Source organism: Diabrotica virgifera, chromosome 3 (assembly GCF_917563875.1).
Source record: "Diabrotica virgifera virgifera chromosome 3, PGI_DIABVI_V3a".
NCBI classification, from domain to species: Eukaryota; Metazoa; Arthropoda; class Insecta; order Coleoptera; family Chrysomelidae; genus Diabrotica; species Diabrotica virgifera.
In genome coordinates, this window is record NC_065445.1 from 146,828,371 (window position 1) to 146,852,763 (window position 24,393).

General features: G+C 34.4%; 2 protein-coding genes across 13 annotated transcripts in view; one reads left to right on the forward strand and one right to left on the reverse strand.

Moving 5' to 3' along the window:
- The window catches only part of LOC114334083 (protein son of sevenless), a 652,420-nt gene that overhangs the window by 329,214 nt on the left and 298,813 nt on the right, over positions 1-24,393 (forward strand). The gene's annotated exons all lie outside the window — the stretch shown is intronic.
- The window catches only part of LOC126882094 (DNA repair protein REV1-like), a 74,175-nt gene that overhangs the window by 9,474 nt on the left and 40,308 nt on the right, over positions 1-24,393 (reverse strand). Inside the window, exons 8-10 of one of the 2 annotated variants that reach the window (XM_050646945.1) lie at positions 16,252-16,761; positions 7,762-7,972; positions 3,416-3,602 (exon numbers count right to left, since the gene is read on the reverse strand). In XM_050646945.1, coding sequence (XP_050502902.1) covers positions 3,416-3,602; positions 7,762-7,972; positions 16,252-16,761 — 908 coding nt within the window. The remainder of the gene's footprint in view (positions 1-3,415; positions 3,603-7,761; positions 7,973-16,251; positions 16,762-24,393) is intronic. The other variant, XM_050646946.1, reaches the window with a different exon arrangement.

Consider the following 24,393-nt stretch of genomic DNA (forward strand, 5'->3'; position numbering starts at 1 on the left):
AAAGTTTTGAATCAAAATGTTTTATAGAAAACAAATGGTGCAGCGTTTAACATTTACATTATAAATCCCCAAAATAACGCAAATTTTTCGAGATACTGATCATTGGTGGTGAATGGCTAATTTTGGTCTTACTTTATGTTTTTGATGGTGCTGAAAACGAAAATCAAGTTTATTTTGAATTTTAGGTGGGAGAACATTGTCAAAATCGCAATTTTGCTCTAAAAATAAAAAAATTAAACCACGTTTTTCTTAAAATTAAAAGTTGCACCATAATTTTTCTATAGCACATCTAGACCTAAAACTCCCCATAAAACTTCTTTTAACTCTGGTTTAACATGAACGAAATCAAATAGATAAATTTTTAATTTTGTCACTTAATTTTTGCGATTTAACTCTGCAATTCACGAATCTGTACCTTTTATTTTTAAAAATTCATAACTTTTATAAAAAAAGACTGAAAGACTACAGTTACTTTCATAGTCTTTACAAAGGTGAGAAATATATGCTGTAGAAATTTTAGAAAAAAATATTAAAATGGAACAGAGTTGCAGTGAGTTAAACGTAAAAATTCATGACTTCACTTTTTTTTTCATTTTTAGGTTAAAATTGCGATTTTGACAATGTTTCTTCACGTAAAATTCAAAATAAACCACTTTTTCATTGTGAGCACCATCGAAAACATAAAATAAGACCAACATTAGCCATTCACCTTCCATGTGAAACCTCTATACTCTGGGTATAGAGATTTTTGAAGAAAAGAATGACGAAATAAGGGAAAATAGGAGAGAAGAGATTTAAGACAAAAGAAGAGGGGCTTAGCTCAGAAGGAAAAAAAAATCAAAAGGGCAGAGAGTCACTAAATCTCAAGTGAGTGTTCGGGCTAGCTTCAATACACCGAATATTGGCTTTAGAGATCTAAAAAAAATTTGATAATGAAATGATAGTAACTAGGAAGAAAATGAGACCTGTTAATACAAAAACTTAATCCAACTAGGTAAGACCACTGGAGAGAGATCGAGATAAAAGGGACGATAAAGAGAGAAGAAAATGGGCGCCAACTCGGACAGCTCAACTTCTGGGACACAATATTTGAAAGCTCACTCTACTTAACTATAGCAAAAAAGAAAAAACTAAGTTTTGGGCCCAGAATTTGAACAGCTCGAGATTTTTGAAGTAACGAACAACAGGAACTAAATGACACTGGTTACGACCACCTGAAATACAAAATACTAAATACTAATCTTGTCTTTCTATGTTATATACTGGTAATACAGACTGAAATAAAACACCAACCTTAATACATACAAATATATTAATAGTAAATATGTTATAATATATTACAAGTTACATATAACTCTCTAAACACAATAACAGTGGTAGGGGGTGAAGTAAAGGTCAAACAGGACCAAAAAGCCGCTACCAAGCAAATATCCCCTACACACTGCGCTAAGCAAAGGTATTAATCACAAAGTCAAAATCAAAAGTCCGTTAGAATAGCACAAAGTCCTTACAACTAAAAGTTAGTAATTATTCCCTAAATTGAACTAGCCTAGAGTGAGATAGGTACACGACAAGAACAGCTACGGTTGCAAAAAAAATAAGTATCTCACCTAGCAAAACACTAATAAGTAATCCTATAATGAGTTGGTTAGTGACTCTTAATATCCTATACAAAAACCCTCCTAGACATATTCCCTATTTAAAACCTCGACAAAAACTCTAGCTACCCGATTCCCTATCAAATTTACTATTCAAGTATTTATAATGATTATTATTAAACAAGACCTAATTTTATTTATTTGAACAACTACTACTTATATTGAATAAAAAAAACAACGACCTATACCCTATTTAACAAGAAAAATATGTACCTGATTTCCCTTATCGTATGCATACAATAAGTTTACACTGTAGCAAATATAGATTACCCCAAAAGTATATAATAAAAGTAAATAAGAACTTAGCTTGTACAACAGCCGATTGTTAAAGGTGAAAGTCCTTAGGAAAAAATCCTCTTGGCACAACAAAGCTAGTGGGCTGCTGTGGAGGGTAAGTCCTATTGGAAAATCCTGAATGTTGTCAAATCAGGTATTGTCTGTTCTCCAACAAAAACAGATCACTTTAGGGATAAATCATGTAAATCAGTAACACGTAAAGTTACATTACGTGACTAAATGACTAAGTGATTATGTGATCACGTAACTAAGTGGCGGAATCTAAAATAAAATTCGGAAAGGGGCAGTAAATGATGTGATTAATTTAAAGGGTCAGGAGCATGACCCCTACACATGGTCAGTATCTCGAAAAATAAGTGTTATTTTGGGAATGTATAACGTCTATATTAAAAGTTACGCCATTTTTTTTAATAAACATTTGTAACTAAAACTTTCCAGAAAACTTCTTTGTACTCTATGTTTTAACATAAACGTAATTAATAAGATAAATTTTTAATTTTGCCTCTCAACTTTTGCGATGAAACTTTGCAATTCACGAATCTGCACCTTGTACTTTAAAAAATTCATAACTTTTACTAGAATAAGACTAAAATCTTAAAACAGATACCGTTGTCTTCAAAAAAGTGAGCAACATATAGTGTACAAACCTTAGAAAAAAATATTAAAATCGACCCTAGTTGTAGCGAGTTAAACGTAAGAAATCGTGATTTCACTTTTTTCTATTTTTATGCTAAAATTGGGATTTTGACAATATTCCCCCACCTAAAATTTAAAATAAATTTCATTTTCGATTTCAGCGCCGTCAGAAACATAATCCAAGACCAAAATTAGCCATTCACCACCCATGGTACACCCATTCACCAGTATCTCGAAAAATAACCGTTATATTGGGGATTTCTAATGCCGATAATAAAAATTGCACTATTTTTTGTTCTATAAAACATTTTGATCTAAAACTTTCCAAAAAACTTCTTTGTACTCTATACTTTAACAAACACGTGATTAAAAAGCTAAATTTCAAACTTGTTCGCTCAACTTTTGCGATTAAACTTTGCAATTCAGAAATCTGCACCTTTCACTTTAAAAATTCATAACTTTTATTAGAATAAGACTGAAAGCTTGAAGTAAGTACCATTTTCTTAAGAAATGTGAGAAATATATACTGTAAAAATTTCAGAAAAAAATATTAAAAGGGAACAGAGTTGTAGCGAGGTAAACGCAAGAAAACGTGATTTCTTTTTTTTTTATTTTTAGGTTAAAATTGCGATTTTGACAATGTTACCCATAAAATTCAAAATAAACCTCATTTTCGTTTTCAGCACCTTCAACAATATAAAGTATGAATAAAATTAGCCATTCATCTCTCCGTGGTCAGTACCTGATCATTTTAGGGGTATCTCCCTCTCGCCTATATTGCGTGATGAATTTTTTTAAGATGAGTTGGTGGCTAATTTACTTACCTATGTAAAAAATTGAATACACTCATCAATACTTCTATTTTCCTGTTAATGGCTAATTGTTTGAAGTGCTCAGCCAGCATTTCAGTGTCAAAGTCACACGGACTCGCTTCGGATACCGTCCATTTTTTTATTATAGGTTTTATTTGATCCCAAGATAAATTTCTGAATGGGGATTTCTTTGAAGATTCTACAAAAAATAAATTTATTAAAGATAAAGATCATTTCGTAATAAATAATACATTCTTGTAAATCTAACTGGAAGAGTTAGACAAATAATTGTAGACCTGAAGAGGAACTGAACCACCCCAGATTTGCCGATGACATCGTTTTAATATATATCTAATGAGTTGATAAAGCTACTAAAATGCTGGAAACGCTGTATGAAAAGTCAAAAACAGTTGGTCTTAAAATTAACACCTCAGACAAAAATGACCAACCTTGTAGTCAGCGAGAAAATTCAGATTGAAAGCCATAGACAGCATAGTAAGAGCTTACAAATATCAAGAGCATGAGATTCGCTTGGGTCGAAATAATCAGATAACTGACATACAAAGAAGGATAGATCTCACATGGGCTGCCTTTGACAGATTGAACAACATGTTCAAGTCTAATATTCCAAGATGAAGTAGTTTTCAATCCTAATAGCAATATTAATAATATTTAAAAATATTAAAATATTACTAAAAGATTTTTAAATTGAAAACTTATTGGTCCATTTTCTTGGTAACACCTCCAAGGCTTCTAAAATTTGCAAGCCAGATGGATGCTGAAGCGAAGAAGACAAATCTGGCTTGCAAATTTTAGAAGCCTTGGAGGTGTTACCAAGAAAATGGACCAATAAGTTTTCAATTTAAAAATCTTTTAGTAATATTTTAATATTTTTAAATATTATTAATATTGCTATATCCCAACCACTGAAACAACCCAAATCTCAACATTCGCTGATGACACCACCATAATCGCTATCCCTATGAGGACCCTATTATCGCGTCTGCACAACTGCAAAACCACCTTGACCAATTGGGAACATGGCTCAACAAATGGAAGGTGAAAGTAAATGAAACGAAGTCAACCCAAGTTACATTTACAAACCGAAGGGATGTATGTCCAACAATAACACTAAATGATACACAATTACCAGTCAGCACACAAGTCAAATATTTGGGACTAACCCTTGACAAAAGATTAACATGGAAGCCGCACATTCAAGCCAAGAAAACCCAGATCAACATCAAAATACGACAAATGAGCTGGCTTATTGGTCGAAAATCAAAACTCAATATTGAAAATAAACTGCTCCTGTATAAAACTATGATAAAACCAATTTGGACCTATGGGGTTCAACTCTGGGGTTGCTCAAAGCCATCAAATATCAAGATAATACAAAGAGTCCAATCAAAAATATTGAGGATGATATTCAACGCACCCTGGTATGCAAGCAATAAAACCCTACACGAGGACTCAGCTACACCCTTGGTAGAGGAAGAAATTCCAAGGATCACAAAGAGCTACCTTGATGGACTGAGAAGTCATCCAAATGATGAAGCAAGGCTGCTGAACACTCCTCCCGAATTCGCAAGACGACTGAAGAAACTATGGCCAACAGATTTAATAAATTAAATATACATATTGTAATCAAATGTAAAAATTATAATAGGAGGGTTGCCACAGGGCAGCCTCTCCCTCATGTATTTAACAATCAAACTACACTCGCGATCATAAAAAGCGGGTCACTCGATGAGTTATTCAAGTTAGATGTCTAGAATTTTCTAAACCTGTAGTCCGATTTGAGTGATTTTTTTAGTATGTTATAGCCTTATTCTTTAACAATATCGCTATAATAATATTGTTGCTAGACCGGTAAATTTTCATTGTATACCGGGTGTAACAATCATACTGTGTTTATTCCTAAAAGTTCGGAAATCCGTGTGGAATGTTTTAGCATAGATAAAATATTGAAATTAAAACTCAATTGTAGCCTTAGGCTCTCTTAACATTTTCTTTTTTGATTTATCTGTTTATGTTGGATAATAAAAAAGTTAAGCATGGTAATAACTAGCCATGTTCTTCATCAATACAGGGTGTTTCAAAATAAGTGCGACAAACTTTAAGGGATAATTCTGTATGAAAAAATAATGAGAGTTTGCTTCATAAACATATGTCTGCAAATGCTTCGTTTGCGAGATACGGGATGTTGAAATTTTTCTTACAAACTGACGATTTATTTTTTGCTCTAAAACCAATAGAGATATGCAAATGAAATTTGGTAGGTTTTAAGAGGCAGTTATTGTGGATTTTTTGACATACAATTAATAATTCTATATTCACCATTGGCGTGCATACGGGTATAAACATTTTAGATACATCCCGTATGCACGCCAATGGTGAATATAAAATTCTTCATTGTATGTCAAAAAATGCGCCATAACTACCTCTTAACATCTAATAAATTTCATTTGCATATCTCAACCGGTTTTAGAGCAATAAATAAATCGTCAGTTTGTAAGAAAAAATTCAACATCCCGTGTTGAAACCGAAGAATTTCCGGTCATACACTTATAAAGCACACTGTCATTATTTTTTCATGCAGAATTGCCCCTTAAAGTTTGTCGCACTTATTTAGAAACACTCTGTATTGATGAAGAACATGGCTAGTTATTAACGTGCTTAACTTTTTTATTATCCAACATAAACAAATAAATCAAAAAAGAACATGTTAAGAGAGCCTAAGGCTACAATTGAGTTTTAATTTCAATATTTTATCTTTGCTAAAACATTCCACAGGGTGTTACGAACTTTTAGGAATAAACACAGTATGATTGTTACACCCGGTATATAATGAAAATTTACCGGTCTAGCAACAATATTATTAGAGCGATATTGTTAAAGAATAAGGCTATAACATACTAAAAGAATCACTCAAATCGGACAACAGGTTTAGAAAATTCGAGACATCTAACTTGAATAACTGATCGAGTGACCCGCTTTTTATGATCGCGAGTGTATTTGCTTATAGCTTCGATGAAGCAGATTGTAAATAAAAATATGTAATAAAAAAAATTAATATTGCTATTAGGATTGAAAACTACTTCATCTTTCAATTGCCAGATGACGCTAGTCACCTAGTCCATTCACATCAGTTGCGGTGTGGGGGATAAACTCTCGGTGTTGGTCAATTGGAGTATGGAGTAGCAGGCCTACGTTCTCTCCGATGAGACTCCAACAAGAGTCGAAAATCGTCGATTCAGAGGGCTGGACTGCGCTCCGTATTCTAATTGAAAAATAAGATTGTTTTGCCTTCGCATTGCAACTGAATAAAAATGGAATTTTTATTTTATTTTTATATTGGTCGTTACTTCTTTGAGTAACTAGGTCCATTTTCTGTTGGAATTTACCAGCTGAACAGACGGGGTCGTGAATTGTAAGTTTTTGAATTCCCTCTTGTCTTCTTCGCTTCAACATCCATCTGGCTTGCAAATTTTAGAAGCCTTGGAGGTGTTACCAAGAAAATGGACCAATAAGTTTTAAATTTAAAAATCTTTTAGTAATATTTTAATATTTTTAAATATTATTAATATTGCTATTAGGATTGAAAACTACTTCATCTTTCAATTGCCAGATGACGCTAGTCACCTAGTCCATTCACGTCAGTTGCGGTGTGGGGGATAAACTCTCGGCGTTGGTCAATTGGAGTATGGAGTAGCAGGCCTACGTTCTCTCCAATGAGACTCCAACAAGAGTCGAAAATCGTCGATTCAGAGGGCTGGACTGCGCTCCGTATTCTAATTGAAAAATAAGATTGTTTTGGCTTTGCATTGCAACTGAATAAAAATGGAATTTTTATTTTATTTCTAATATTCCAGTTGGTTTACAAAGAAAGGTTTTTAACTAATGTGTTTAACCGGTTCTTATATAATGGTGCAGAAACACTAAGTCTGATAAAAGGAACAATAAATAAAATAAGTGTTACACAGGAGTGTAACACAATTGTGTAACAGTTGTGTAAAAGTTACACAATAAGAACAGGAGTCACGGATACAGTTGAAAGAATAGCCATGGCTAAATGGGCTTGGTCCGGACATGTTGCCAGATTGACGGATGATAGATAAACCAGAAATATTCTTGAATGGCGACCAATACAGGAGGTACATCGAAGCAGATGAGGACCACCGACTAGATGGACGGATGATATAAAGCGTACTCTCATCACAAAGCTCTCAGCGTAATCTCATCACAAATTGTATGCAAGAAGCTCAAGATAGAAATAATAACATTTTACGGGAAGCCTACGTTAAGTTGTGGGTAAATATAGGCTAATTGATGAATACAATGTTATGAGAGTTTACCTTGTGAAACAGACTCTTGAGATGAACTTTTTATCTTTCTCTCTGGTGTCTCCGGCTTGGTATCTTGAATTGGAGTGTTTTGCTGACAATTCGGAAATGAATTTTCTTGTGAAAGCGTCACTTGATCCTCGAGATGATATTCTCTAATAATCTCTTGTTTTAGATTTTCTGGAAGTTGATTAAAAACTTGCATATCTATATTGTGTGGATTCTGTAACACAAAAATAACGTACGAAGTATTAGTAATGAAATGAAAGTTGAATAATTTAACTCAACCAATGTTATTAGTTGGCCAAGCAACGCATAATACCAGTTGATAATCAGCATTTTCATTGTGTAACACCAAAAACAGTAATTTTATTCCTAAAATTACTTTAATTTAAAAGCCACTATAAATAATTAATACATATAGAGGAAACTGAGAGGGTGTAAGAAACGGAGTGACAAAAACTAGAAAGCAAGCGAAAATAAATGTTATGATCCAACTTGTAGTGGGCATATGGAATGAAGGAGTAAAAAAGTTATAACCCGTCGAAGTGATGGTATTCGTAAAATAACGCCACGGAAAGGTGGAGAGGAGAACTGTCCACTGCAATATCTCGGTTTGTTTATTGTTGTTGTGTCATAGGTTTTTTTGGAAAGTGTGTTTTTACTAGCTTTTCATTGAGCCTAGTTACAAGTGTGCGACATTAACAATGTCAAAAGTGTTTTAAATGTTTATAAGCTAAAAAGTCAGCCCCTTTTCAAACTGTTTTAATAACAAATTTAATTAAATGTTGAAGTTTTTTTAACATGCCTTAAAATGAAACCTCAACGAATCGATTGCGATATACAAAATAGTGACTACAAAATACAAAGTCTAGAGTGACTGTTTGGGCAAGTACAGTTGCTTAAAATCGCTCTCAGGAGAAACAAATTAAATAACTTATGGTCGACCTGTTTATAGGCAAAAAATATATTTTTCTTAATTTTTAAGATTGTTAAAAAACAAAGCAAAATCAGCTGTACGTCTTCACGAATTTTTCCTCATTTACGTTTTAGAACCTTCAAATATCTGTATAAGATTTTTATGTGAAATCAATGATTTTTGACAGATAGACTTCTGTAAAGAACTACATAAACAAGCAATTGGCAGAACACCAAATTCCAAAACACCGAGGAAGTGATTGAAATATTCACCAGAACCCCCTCCAACACTGGAACTGATGGAGTTGGTCAGATACTGTGAGGACCTGCGAATTCCGCTCCTAGTGGGGTGCGATTTCAACTCCCACCATATAGTGTGGGGGAGTACATATATCAATCCCCAGGGTGCGGTTCTGCTGCAGTGTCTCTCGGGAACCGACTTGAAATTCTAAATCGTAGCTCGGTACCTACGTTTATGACGTCTAGAAGAAGACAGGTTATCGACCTCACTTTATGCTCTAGAGTCTAGAGCGTTAGTGGGTGGTCTCGGAGTTGATCGTGTCCGAGGAAGTCTCATTGTCAGATCACAGACACATTCTCATTAAGCTGGAGGCTCAAGCTCTAGAATATTTCATATAGGAATCCAAGAGCTACAGACTGGAAACTCTTTCGAGAGGAACTCAGCCATAATCTCGTGAGTCTCCCCCATGTCGAGGCGGAGCTGAGGAGATAGAGATCTCTTTGGATCACTTATTCGGAGCCCTAACCTCGGCATATAGAGCTAGCTGTCCCCTTCTACAGAAGACGGCTGGTTCCGCTATTCCACAGCTCGGCTAGAGAGACAACGTAAACTCACTCGGGCTCTCTTCAATAGGGCGAAGACTGGTAAGCCTGCTCACTGGGACTCCAAGGAGTCCCAGTCTTAAGGAGGCTCAGGCAGAGGGAATACAAGTCTCTGATCAAGAGGTCAAAGAGCAGCTCTTAGAGAGCCTACTGTGACAACGTGGAACACATGCCCGCTGCAGCTAGGCTCCATCATGCCCTCTCCAAAGGTCCAACTCCTGGGGTAGGTCAGGACCGTATGCCTAGTGGACGCCTATCTTCAACTGACGAGGAGGCCCTCAGGACTCTCTTGACAGTGCACGAGGTCGCTCAAGTGGCTCTCGGGCTCGTTGAGGAATGGTGCCGGGGGCAGTCACTCGAGGTTAATCCTGAGAAGACTGCTATGGTTCCGTTTACTCCAAGAAGAGTCATCGGATTTACTAGAGAACTTAGCTCCTATGGCAAAGCACGATCGATTTCCAAGTCAGTTAAGTACCTAGGAGTGATTGTAACGGTTTGACACGTTTCGTTGAACTTTTTAATTATTTTTATATTTATTCTCCTTTGATCTCTTAATTAAATTTCTCTAATTTGCTCATAATTCCCAATTATAACTACTATTTTATCCTTGACGTTTGGTTCATGTTCTGAAAATTTGACAAGGCGGTCGGACTTTACTTGACTGTGAAGTGCGCTGGAAGTAGGTCGACGGACCTCTGGTTCCATAATGGCGGAAGGTCTCATTTTTTTAAGTCATTTATTGGGAAATACAGTTCCATTGGAAGTGGAAATGGTGTCCCGTGGGTTTGCTAAATCCATCCAGCGTATTCTTGAAGAAAAACAATAACTAATAAGGGAGATTCCGCCATTTGGGAGAAATATTAAAACCTACCATGTAGATCCTTCAACCACCTGGAAGGAGCCGATTCCAGCCACAGACACAGTCAAGTCATTTGGGAACAAGCTATTGAGCTTTTCAGCTCCTGATTTCTTCTACACCTGTACCTACAGGAAACATGGTTCGGCACCTCCTCTGGTGTTCATTTTCTGGGACGCAGTAGCGAACCTTTTGGGAGTAGGCCAAGGAATGTGTCGTTTTGGGAACAGTTAGTTAGTAAGGACATTGAGTAAATATGGCGTGTCATATCACAGACATTTTGGTTGATGTACTATGTTATTAATTTTTTTTCAGATTTAGCTTACCTTTGTTTTTTTATATAACATATTTGTATATTAATGTATTAGGTTCCCAAACTTATTTATGATCTACGGTAAATTACTTGTGCACAAGGAATAAACCCAGAAAATTAGGGTTTTGTACTTTATTATTGCTTTAATTGGTTTCGGTTATTTGTGTAAATTAGTTTGTAATTTTAATTGCTTGTTTCCCAGATATTTTGTTGCTCATTAGCTTTTCTTCATTTGTTCGGTCAATTCAAGTCGTTTGTATAGGTATTTATCTTAACTTCATTTCTTTAACTTTTATTCATTAATTTTGCTTAACTCATTTTCTTGTATTTTCCTTAGTCAGGCTTGTGCCTGCTCATTTATATTATCATTTATATGTGTCGGTATTTAATTTAGTTGTACGTAGCAAGCGTACTATAACCATTTGGTACAGGTAGTCTCATGTGAGTTGTACCCTATACTCGTATATACGTAAGAGGTACTTAAGTTTTGTAACAGATAACATTATTGTTGTTATTTGGATATAACTTATTCAACTATAACTCTTGCCATGTTAGAGTCACTTAATAATTCAATTTGGTTTAACTCAGAGATTGTCAAACATGTAGTAGTTATATTTAATAAATATTTACTTATTTTGTACATCATTTATTCTTATTATTCCTTTATGGTCACATTTACTGATTTAATATATTTAATATTTGACAGCAGTGTAAGATACCTGGGAGATTGGTCAATTCCATCTTAGCAACCCGCAGTTGTCGTTCTCTTGCATATCTAGCTAGCCATTCAATTTACATCTATCTATTTCTAATTTTATCAGTCCATATATTTCTTCATCTTTGCATCTTTCTCTACTAATACTACTGCAAAAGTAGTAGTTTGTTACATTGTTACATTGGGTTTATCCCACTTTCTACTTCAGCTTTTTCTTTTTATTTTCATTTTTGTTCCCATTTAGTTACACATTAGTTTCTTTCTTTTTCTTACTTCTGTTAGGAGTTTATCATTCTCTTTACTTTCACTCCAACAGAAATTTTCTTTTTTGTTACATGATCCTGGATTCTAAACTGACATGGAAGGAACATCTGGACGCCAAGTTGAAGAAGGCCGCTGCAGATTACTGGGCGTTGCAGAAGAGATTTCAGAACCAAATGGGTCTGCAGCCGAAAATTCTACATTGGATACACCAATCCATGATAAAGCCTATAATGACGTATGCGGCCATCGTGTGGTTTCCCTGGGCTAGATTGTCTTCAATCGAGGTCCAGTTGGCGCACCTACAGCGGTTGGCATGCGTTGGCATCTCAGGAGCCATGAGGACCACTCCCACGGCAGCTCTTAAGGTTCTGCTGGATTTATCTCCTCGACATCTCATTGTACAGCACGAAGCCATGATGGCAGCCTATCGTCTCAAATGCCCTATATACTGGTTGGGAATGAAGGGGCGGATGGGTCATTGTGACATTTGGAGACAGGCTACAGAGTGTTGTCCTGTGCTTTCTATGGTACAGGACAGCATGGCCCCTCAATTTGAGTTCTTATCCTCCTTCTTGTTTCAATTTCCTGACCGGTATGAGTGGATAGAACGAGAACCAACACTAATCTGTCGGAATGGGCTCACTTGGTTCACAGATGGGTCCAGAACGGGTCCAGAATGGACGAGCGGGCAGGTGCTGGAGTGTATGGTAGTGGAGTCGGATTTGAGTCTAGCCAGGCTCTCGGCTCTCATGCATCAGTCTTTCAGGCTGAGATCTTTGCGATCCTGGTATGTGCTCAAGAGATTACAGACAGGGCTTGCTCAGACAGGACCATCTCTATCTGCTCTGAGAGCCACGCAGCGCTAAGGGCTTTAGAAGCGCCGAAGATCAGCTCTAAGCTGGTTCTTGAGTTCAAGAGAGCACTGGATGATGTTGCTCTGACCAACAGGGTTAGGTTGGTATGGGTACCGGGACACATAGGTATGGCAACGAACGGGCTGACGCCCTGGCAAGACGGGGCTCAGATGGTCCTGGTCCGTAAGATAGGGGTGATACAATGGAGTCGCCTTAGGAGGTCTAAGTCTGAAAGGCTCACAAGTGGACCCTGCCCCAATATACCGCACAATACCATTGAAATATTGGAGAAAATATTGAATAATGGTAAGATGAAGCATATGAAAAAGTAACCAATTTACAAAATGGAATGTTACAGGCACCGGACAATAGAGCAATCCTGATAACAGTGACACAGCTGATGCGAGTAGTCCAGACAAATAAGATTTTTCTCGTGACACATTCCCCTCCAGGTCAAAAACAAATTTTTTTGAGTAGTATGGACATTGGATATCTATATTAATAATCTATATGTTTCCTGTAGCCGATTTTGATGATATACATAGTTATAAACAAATGAAGATCAAAAAACGGTAAATTTTCGCTTTATTCGTCTATTACTAAAAAGTGAAGCATTCTAAACAAATTTGAGAATAAGAAACTCATAAATCATATAAAAACCTTCAATATGGCGTTCGTTGAATATGTCTATCCGTATTTGTTGCTTAGAAAATTGCAAAATAAGTCATAAATTTTGAGATTTTATAGATGTTCATAACTTATGTAAAAATTAAGTTAGAACCTTCTTATTACATGGAATGCTGAGACTTCTTGTGCTTAAAGTATATTTTTAATTTCAAAGCAATTGGTCAAATATTTTAAAAGTTATTTAATTTCTTTATCCCAAATTTATTTTTTTGCAACACTATAAGTCAGAAAATTATGAGGTAGCAGTAATACTTCGGAGAGTATGAAAGAAGAACATTTATACTATTAACTTAATTAAATAAAAATGACAAAAAGTAATTTTAAACAGAGTAGAATTATTTTGCAAAAACATTTCGATTTTTTGCTTACTTATAAACAGTTAGAATAACTTTTTAACCGTTACCCGTAGAAAAAATATGTTTTCATATTTAGAAAGACTAAATTTTTATACATATTTAGAAAAAAAAAAACAATTGTACTAGGACAATTAGGAACGAAGTTAGCCCCCTTTTTTTAATTCACATGTTCTTGCAAAATAATTTTGCAATATTTAGAATTATTTTTTGTCATTTTTTTTTAAATTAAGTTAATAGTGGAAATCTTCTTCTTTTATAAACTATCCAAAGTATTACTGTAACTTCATCATGTTCTGACTTATAGTGTTGCAAAAAAAATAATTTGGGATAAACAAATTAAATAACTTTTAAAATATTTGACCAATTGCTCTGAAATTTAGGGTATAATTTAAGCACAAGAAGTATCAGCATTCCGTGTAATAAGAAGGTTCTAAGTTATTTTTTACATAAGTTATGAATATTTATAAAAACTCAAAATTTATTTCAAAAATGAATAACCATTTTCAATTGCGTTGCAACACGAAACTACAGTCGCATCATTATTCTAGTCCAATCAGAGAGTGCAGCAAGCACATCTACCGGTTTCGAAACTTATTAGTCTCTCATCAGGAGGCACATATGCTGCTCTCTCTGACCCAACTAGGACAACCCCTGGTGTGCAGTCACGGATTGCAACGAACAAAATGGCAGGGATGCCCTAGCGGCAACTGCTAACAAAAACTAAGTTTGCAATCTAATCGCACATAAAACAACATCAAAAGATGTTACTCTACATCCTAGCAGATTCAAAACAATGGGAACCTTCTCTGGTAACACCTCCGAGGCTTCTACAATTTGCAAACCATAACGGATGCTGAGACTAAGGAATGTGCTATGCTATGTGCCTCCTGATGAAAGACTAATAAGTTTCGAAACCGGTAGAGGTACTTGCTGCACTCTCTGATTGGACTAAAATAATGATGCGGCTGTAGTTTCGTGTTGCAACGCAATTGAAAATGGTTATTCTTTTGATTTACATATTTACTCTGATTGGAGTACGAAAGGAACCATTCTCGTTGGAACTTTACCGCGCTGAGCAGATGGGACGTGAATTATAAATTGTAAAATTCCCTCATCTTCCTAGTCTCAGCATCCGTTATGGCTTGCAAATTGTAGAAGCCTCGGAGGTGTTACCAGAGAAGGTTCCCATTGTATTCAATCTGGTAGGATGTAGAGTAACATCTTTCAATGTTGTTTTATGCACTATTAGATTGAAAACTTATTTTTTGTTAGCAGTTGCCGCTAGGGCATCCCTGCCACTTCGTTCGTTGCAATCCGTGACTGCACGCCGGGGTTTGTCCTAGTTGGGTCAGAGAGAGCAGCATATGTGCCTCCTGAAGAGAGACTAATAAGTTTCGAAACCGGTAGAGGTGCTTGCTGCACTCTCTGATTGGACTAGAATAATGATGCGGCTGTAGTTTCGTGTTGCAACGCAATTGAAAATGGTTATTCATTTTTGATTTACATATTTACTCTGATGAGGGTATGAAGTACGAATGAAGTATGAAGGGAACCATTATCGTTGGAACTTTACCGCGCTGAGCAGATGGGACGCGAATTATAAATTGTAAAATTCCCTCATCTTCCTTAGTCTCAGCATCCGTTATGGCTTGCAAATTGTAGAAGCCTCGGAGGTGTTACCAGAGAAGGTTCCCATTGTATTCAATCTGGTAGGATGTAGAGTAACATCTTTGGATGTTGTTTTATGCACTATTAGATTGAAATATTAGTTTTTGTTAGCAGTTGCCGCTAGGGCATCCCTGCCATTTCGTTCGTTGCAATCCGTGACTGCACGCTGAGGTTTGTCCTAGTTGGGTCAGAGAGAGCAGCATATGTGCCTCCTGATGAGAGACTAATAAGTTTCGAAACCGGTAGCGGTGCTTGCTGCACTCTCTGATTGGACTAGAATAATGATGCGGCTGTAGTTTCGTGTTGCAACGCAATTGAAAATGGTTATTCTTTTGATTTACATATTTACTCTGATTGGAGTACGAAAGGAACCATTCTCGTTGGAACTTTACCGCGCTGAGCAGATGGGACGTGAATTATAAATTGTAAAATTCCCCCATCTTCCTAGTCTCAGCATCCGTTATGGCTTGCAAATTGTAGAAGCCTCGGAGGTGTTACCAGAGAAGGTTCCCATTGTATTCAATCTGGTAGGATGTAGAGTAAAATCTTTTGATGTTGTTTTATGTGCTATTAGATTGAAAACTTAGTTTTTTTTTTTCAAAATTTATTATTTATTTTGCAATTTTCTAAGCAACCAATAAGGATAGACATATTCTGCGAACGCCATATTGAAGTTTTTTGTACGATTTATGAGATTCTTACTCTCAAATTTGTTTAAAATGCTTAACTTTTTGCTAATAGACGAAAAAGCGAAAATTTACCGTTTTTTGATCTTCATCTGTTTATAACTATGCATATATCATAAAATAGGCTGCAGGAAACATATAGGGTATTATTATAGATGGCCATACTACTAAAAAAATTTGGTGTCGGCCTGGGGTGGGTTGTGTCAACAACAGGATATTTTTTTCCTTATTTCTCTGAACTAGAGAGTTACGAGAAAATTTTGGAAGGATGATAAATACTTGGTGTATATGCACTAGCTCTACAAATATAAACCAACAACAATAAAAAAAGAAAGGTGTTACCTGCTTTAATTTAGATTTGCTCTCGGAACTTTTAGAGTGCCCAAAATACTGATTTACAGTCATTACATTTGAAGACTTCGGCACGGACTTTCTGGTAGTGTTATTTTTACTTCCTCTTGGTCTACCCCTTCTAGAACTTATAGATGAGTTTTGAGTTTCTTTTTGCTTCACAATAGTAGCCGAAACAATCTTTGGGGTTTTCTCTTTCTGCTCTAAGAGTAACACCGTACCCTGTTCTACATCTTTGTTAGCAGTCGTAGCTTTTTCCGTTACTTTATTTTGGTTGTGCTGCTTTAAAAAGTTAGTCAGGGCTTTATTAATTGGGGCGTTCTTTTCTAATTTTGTTAGCTGAAGTCCTACACCTCTTAAATCAGCAAAATCAGCTCCTAGCTTTTCGTACAAGATTTTGGCTTCCTTAAAAATTATCTGTGGGTTGTTTAAAAGTGAATTTGAGGTGGTACTCTTAGTCAGACTGTCACAGATTCCGTGGCCAAGGAACTTGGCTGTTTCCTGAAATTAAAAGTATTTTTTTTATTTTAACAAAATAGCCGCATCAACCGATAAAATTTTTTAACGGGAATAAACAATATTATTTGTCAAATCAATTTTTTATACATCTTTCACCAAACAAAAATTAATACATATCTGTTTATAGTGTATTTTATATAGTAGAACGGTCCGATTTGTAGGTTTTGGTTGTTCTGCTTTAAGCTATAGTGCGGCGGCTGTTTTTTTTTTTGGTATCATCCCTCTCTTCCTCCGCAATATACAATAATTAGCCGCGATCCTGTATTTGCAGGCATTTTTTATATGCACAAGTTTGAACCATCAGTCCATCCTTTCTTTACTGTATTGTGGGTATCATACCAAGTTTCATCCATCTAGGTAGTAAATTCTAGTATTTTCTTGCCGATATTTAGTAATTTGTTTTGGGTACAGTAGCGGTCACTGAATAGTTTACACCTTCATTTTTATATTGTAATACTATAAAATCGCAGTGTCGTACGGATTTACTAAATGTCAAATTGCTTGTCAAAAATTTCGCGCGTATTGAAAAACAAAATAAAAAGCTATTAAACGCCTCCAAAATGCCTATAGTTATTTGAATGACGTGCAAAACCAAGAGCAATTGCCAAACTCAGTCATTTTAACTTAATTTTATTCAAAAAAATTCTTTCTATAATGTCCATTTTGTTACATTTTGTAAAATAGTTTTATTTTATTTTGATTTTTTAATTTTAATCAACCTATTCTGAGTCCACCACAGGTAACGTCACCCTGGCGTAAAAGGTGCGTTTAATCGAGGTAAAAATAAAAAAAAATAGTATTGGATATTAAAGGGTGTAAGCTATTCAATTACCACAGCTGTACCGGCTGTCCCAATAAGAATGGCTCTCTGCCATATCTCAGGAACCGTTTATAGTACAGCTTTGAGAAAAAAATATTTATAACAAAAGTTGCCACGGGAAAATCCTGGAAATTATTTTCATAATTGTAGATCCACCGCTAGAGGGCGTAATTGAATACCAAAAATTAAAAAATCTAAATTTTACAAAATTTACCTAATGAAAGGGCATTGGAAATCCAATCATCGTATTCTTCATAAAATTCTGCGCATATTTGATTTCACAAGTTTAAGTCTACCTTTGCAAATAAGAGGTAGGGGTGGGTGGGAACCTTCTTATGAAAAAATGGCTGTAAGTCCGGTTCTGCTAAATCGAATTTTGCTGACTTGGTCTTGTTGAAAACATTTTTTTTTTCGTCAATGTAAGAGTCTTATTTTCGAAATAGCCTAATAAGTAATATGCCCGCTAGTAGGCGTTATTTAATTATTTTCGGAAATCTAGTTTTCTTTGGAGAATATTAAATACAAGTATGCATTTTTAATCCTGTATTACAAAATTAGACCAAATTAGCAACATAATACCGAAAGCAGCATGTCGATACCTTTTTTCTATCTCCAGATATCTTAAGAAACGTGTAAATTTTAAACAACTGTTAATGTCACCGGTAAACGAAGTTAAGGAAAAGTAGTGTGCTATGAAAAAAACAGAGAAACATTTTCCAGATGTAAATGTATATAATTAATTAAAACAACAATAAGACAAACAACACTATAAAATATAAAAAATAAATAAATGCAACTACTTAGTGACGACTTAAATGTTCAAATTGTTGCCCATCATTTTCGATGCAAGCATTTACTCTTTCAAGAGTAGATTGAACAACAGTCTCAATTTCTGCTTTCGCAATGCTTTGAATGGCGTTTCGTATTCTCTAGATTCTAGATAATGTTTTCTCGAATAGTGGGCCTAGCGGCAAAAACAAGGTCTTTAATCCGTCCCCATAAATAAAAGTCTAAAACAGTTAAATCTATTGCTATTCAATCTACTCTTGAAAGAGTACATGCTTGCATCGAAAATGATAGGCAACAATTTGAACATTTCGGCAGTCACTAAGACTAAGTAAGTAGTTGCTTTTATTTATTTGTTATATTTTATAGTGTTGTTTGTCTTATTGTTGTTTTAATTAATTAATATACGTTTACATCTGGAAAATGTTAATTTGATTTTTCCATAGCACACTACTTTTCCTTAACCTCGTTTACCGGTGACAGTAACAGTTATTTTTAAAATTTACACATTACTTAAGATATCTCGAGATAGAAAAAAGGTATCGACATGCGGTTTTCGGTATTATGTTGCTAATTTGGTCTAATTTTGTAATACATGATTAAAAATGCATACTTGTATTTATTATTTTCCAAAGAAAACTAGATTTCTGAAAATAATTAAATAATGCCTCCTAGCTTCCATATTACTTATTAGGCTATTTTGAAAATAAGACACTTACATTGACCAAAAAGAGCTGTTTTCAACAAGACCAAGTATGCAAAATTCGATTTAGCATAACCGGACTTACAGCCATTTTTTCATAAGAAGGTTCCCACTCACCCCCACCTCTTATTTGCAAAGGTAGACTTAAACTTGTGAAATTAAATATGCGCAGAATTTTATGAAGAATACGATAATTGGATTTCCAGTGCCCTTTCATTAGGTCAATTTTGTAAAATTTTGATTTTTTAACTTTTAATATTCAATTACGCCCTTTAGCGGTGGACTTACAATTATGAAAATAATTTCCAGGCTATTCCCGAGGCAACTTTTGTTATAAATATTTTTTTCTCAAAGCTGTGCTATAGACGGTTCCTGAGATATGGCCGAGAGCCATTCTTATTGGGACACCCTGTACACATCAGTGTTGCGTCTGTTGACCATTCTTTGGCTTTCCATAACTGCTTGACGTTTATTTCTCTCTCCTATGGCGCTACAGCCCAAGTCGGGCACTGGCCTCCTCCAGCATCCGCCTCCAAGTATCTCTGTCTCTGGCTGCTCTCCTACAGTTGTCCACTCTCAATATCTCTTTGGCATCGGTTCTAGCTTCGTCTATCCACCTCTTCCTTGGTCTTTCTACTGGCCGACGTCCCACCATAGTTCCGCTAAGCGTTCTACTAGGTATTCTGTCGTTATCCATTCTTATAAGGTGACCTGCCCAGCGCAATCTTTGTATTGTCTATTGTTAAATTCTGCAAGTTTCGTTGGTTCCTTGCTTGTATTAGGGATTAGTTTTATCTACGTTGACGGCCTTTGACGGATTTCTTTTGCATTTTTTCAAGCTCCACATATAGTTCTGTGACATCTTTTGCGGTTATTCCCATCAAGGTTACATCATCTGCGTACATTGGCGTTTATTTATCGTTTTAAATTTAAAGCCTATTTTCTTTATCCAATTTTGAAGAGTTTTCTCACAGCAGTTCATATTTAGACCGGTTGTTTCCAATTTATTTCTTATCCAAAAAACTGCCTTTATCTTTATCTTCTTTCTTATTATGTATTTCTATTGTAGGTATTTCATTGCAACAATCGTATATTGTGGTTTTCAATAGTTTTATAAATGACAGGGTGTTTGGTAAATAATGGGACATAGCTTAACCTTAGATTTAAGCTAACTTACCTTAGTACGAAAGTTGATAATAACCGAAATACAGGGTGTCAAAGTTAAACTTTTATTTTATTTATTCTTGAATATTTCCTGACAGGCATGAGCTAACAACATGAAATTTGGTAAACGGGGATTTTTTGGAACGAGAAATCTAAATTTGTCACCAAAAATGATGTATTACCCAGAGGGCGCCACACACGTCTTTCAGCGCTCATTTAACACGTTCAATTTTTTTTTAACCCCAAACTCTACATACTTTTTGAATCAACATTTTTATTCTCTCAATAATTTTACTTAAAAAAGATATGCTACATTCATCTCGCTAAACTTAACCTTTTTCGAAATAAACGCATTTTAAATCTGCGATGCAACATTATTTTTTGCATAATATCATTGTAGTTACACCCGAAAAATAAACTTAAAACCATAATAATTGTGCAAGTTCTGATATTTATGTTATTGCATTGCAAATTCCATTAGAAGAAATTTGCAATACATTTTTGGAAATTATTATTGCTTTAAGTTTAATTTTCGGGTGTAACTACAATGATATTATGCAAACAATTATACAGGGTGGTTCATCTTATTCGCCTCGGTGTCTGTACGGAAAACCACTTGATATTTTAAAAAAATTTCTTTACAGAAATATACACGGCCATTAATACTACAATCTAAAAATAATGTGAATTATACAGGGTGCTCCAAAAAAGAGTGGTATATCAAAGTTATATTTTTTCTTATGGAATGCCCTATATCTGATGGCATTATTAAATTGACCTTAAAAAATAAGGTATACTTTCATAATGGTTCCCTATACCTAAATACAGGGTGTTTTGATTTATTTCGATTTTTATAAAAATGTAAAGTTTTAGAAAAAAATAAATATCTACGAATCTAAGAATCAGTAACACATTTTCTCTTGGATCTTAATAAGAGACTATTTAGCATACTTCAACAGATGCTTACTGCAACAAAATTGCTTACAGGGTGGTCAAAATATAAGATTGTTCTATTAACAGCTTCAAGCTGTAATAACTTACTTATTTTAAATGGAACACTCTGTATCTTACTAGTCTATCGCGTAGAAAATTTACTTAGCTTTCAATGTGTATTAGAGTTTCATATATCTATCTCTATACAGGGTGGTCAAAACATTAAATTGTTCTATTAATAAATTCAAGCTGTAATAACTTACTTATTTTAAATGGAACACCTTACTAGTCTATCGCGTAGAAAATTTACTTAGCTTTAAATTCTTTTTAGAGTTTCCTATACCTATCTCCCTTAATTTTTTTAATATTTAAAGATTTCCTAATTTGTAAGCTTTAAAAATTAGAATTAAGTACAACTTGAGTGGTTATGTACAACACATCACCAACACCGGCAATATACTTAGACAAGATACTGTCATTAATAAAATGTTCATTGTTATCATGTAATCACACAGGGTGTTGTATTATTTTAGTTGATTTTGGCCTACATGTGACATTGAATAATATGTTTATATTAAACTGCATACCCTATATTAGATGCCGTATTCTGGAAGATATTTAAATTATATTTCATTCCGTATAAGTATTTTCCATATCTTAACCCAACGGTTATTAAGTAAATTTAAGAACACCACTTTTTGTTTGAATCTTTGAATCGCAATTACAAACAATTAAATGTAATGGCTACTTTAACGAAATCGAGCCTATTGTACAAAAATATGTAAAAATGGGTATTTACAGAATAACATGGGAATTTATATAATTTACAGAATAACATGTGTATTGAGAATGTTTACATGGAATTGAAGAGGTTTTAAATATCTTCCATTATAAAGAATAGAATATCGAGTATGTCATTTAAAATAAGAACACTCTGTGTGATTAAATGATCAAAATGTGAATTTTAATAATGAAAGTATCTTGACTAAGATATCTAAGTATATTGCCGGTGTTGGTGGTGTGTTGTACATAACCACGACATAGGTACTTAATTCTAATTTTTAAAGCTTACAAATTAGGAAATCTTTAAATATTTAAAAAATGAAGGGAGATAGGTATAGAAAACCCTAATAAGAATTGAAAGCTAAGTAAATTTTCTACGCGATAGACTAGTAAGATACAGGGTGGTTCATTTAAAATAAGTAAGTTATTACAGCTTGAATTTGTTAATAGAACAATCTAATATTGTGACCACCCTGTAAAAAGATAGGTATAAGAAACCCTAGTACAAATTGAAAGCTAAGTAAATTTCCTACGCGATAGACTAGTAAGATACAGGGTGTTCCATTTAAAATAAGTAACTTATTACAACTTGAATTTGTTAATAGAACAATCTCATATTTTGACCACCCTGTAAGAAATTTTGTTACAATAAGCATCTGTTTAAGTATGCTAAATAGTCTATTATCAAGATCCAAGAAATAATTTGTTACTGATTCTTAGATTCGTAGATATTTATTTTTTTCTAAAACCTTACATTTTTATAAAAATCGAAATAAATCAAAACACCCTGTATTTAGGTATAGGGAACCCTTATGAAAGTATAGCTTATTTGTTAAGGTCAATTCAATTATGTCATCAGATATAGGGCATTCCATAAGAAAAAATATAACTTTGATATACCACTCTTTTTTGGAGCACCCTGTATAATTCACAATATTTTTAGATTGTAGTATTAAAGGCCCTGTATATTTCTGTGAAGAATTTTTTTTAAAATATCAAGTGGTTTTCCATACAGAGACCGAGGCGAATAAGATGAACCACCCTGTATTGCATCGCAGATTTAAAATGCGTTTATTTCGAAAACGGTTAAGTTTAGCGAGATGAATGTACAATTGAGAGCAAAATAATCGACTCACTTGCTGAATTGTACACTTTAGAAGTCTCGAATTTCCTAAACCTGTTGTCCGATTTGAGTGATTTTTTTAGTATGTTATTATAGCCTTATTATTTAAGAAAATCGATATAATATTATCGTTGCTAGACAGGTAAAGGTCATTTTATAACGGGTGTAATAATCATACGGTGTTTTTTTTTCTTAAAGTTTGGAACACCCTGTGTAATATTCTAGCATATATAAAATATTTAAATTAAAACTCAATTGTATCCTTAGGCTTTCTTAACGTCTTGTTTTTTGATTCATTCGCTTATGTTCGATAATAAAAGAGATATGTACTTTTATATTACAAATGAGGTATGCTATTTGGTCTTGATCAATATCATTCCAAATCTCGAGAGCTACTGTTTCTACCTCTTGTAAGGTTCTAGGAGGTGGCAAACGCTGTCGTATTCTTCTGCCAATTATGTCCCACACATTTTCGATCCGGTTAAGATCTGGACTATGCGATGAACAATTCAAAGTCCGAAATTTTACCTGTTGTAAATATTCGGTTACAGATGGTGAACGTGGTCTTGCATTATCGTGCATTAGCAAAAAATTGTTAGCAATATAAGGAGCCGATAGCATGGTAGCTAAGTCCTTCGCTATGTAAGATCACTACTTGAAGATACTCATCGCGGGTCAAATTCCTTGTAGCGCGTTTCATTTCCACCAAATAACAAAAAAAACTACGGACTTAATTGAAACTTTAAATAATAAATCTACTAATTTTCACAACAAACCAGACACTTTTTGACTGTTAACCATCTGACACCCATTAAATTGTTAATTTTTCATAACCTACTTTGGGTTTTTTTTTATTAAACTAAGCAAAAAATGAGGATTTATTGGCTACAATATATAAGGCTACAATTGAATTTTAATTTAAATATTTTTTATATGCTAGAATATTCCACAGGGTGTTCCGAACTTTAAGAAAAAAAAACAGTATGATTGTTACACCCGGTATAAAATGGCGTTTTCCTGTATAGCAACAATAATATTACATCGATTTTCTTAAATAATAAGGCTATAACACACTAAAAAAATCACTCAAATCGGACAACAGGTTTAGGAAATTCGAGAAGTGAGTTCATTATTTTGCTCTCAAGTGTAGTATATTATCTTTTTTAAGTAAAAATATTAAGAGAATAAAAATTTTGATTCAAAATGTATGTAAAGTGGGGGCTAAAAAAAATTTAACGTATTAAATGAGCGCTGAAAGACGTATGTGGCGCCCTATGGATAATACATCATTTTTGGTTTCGA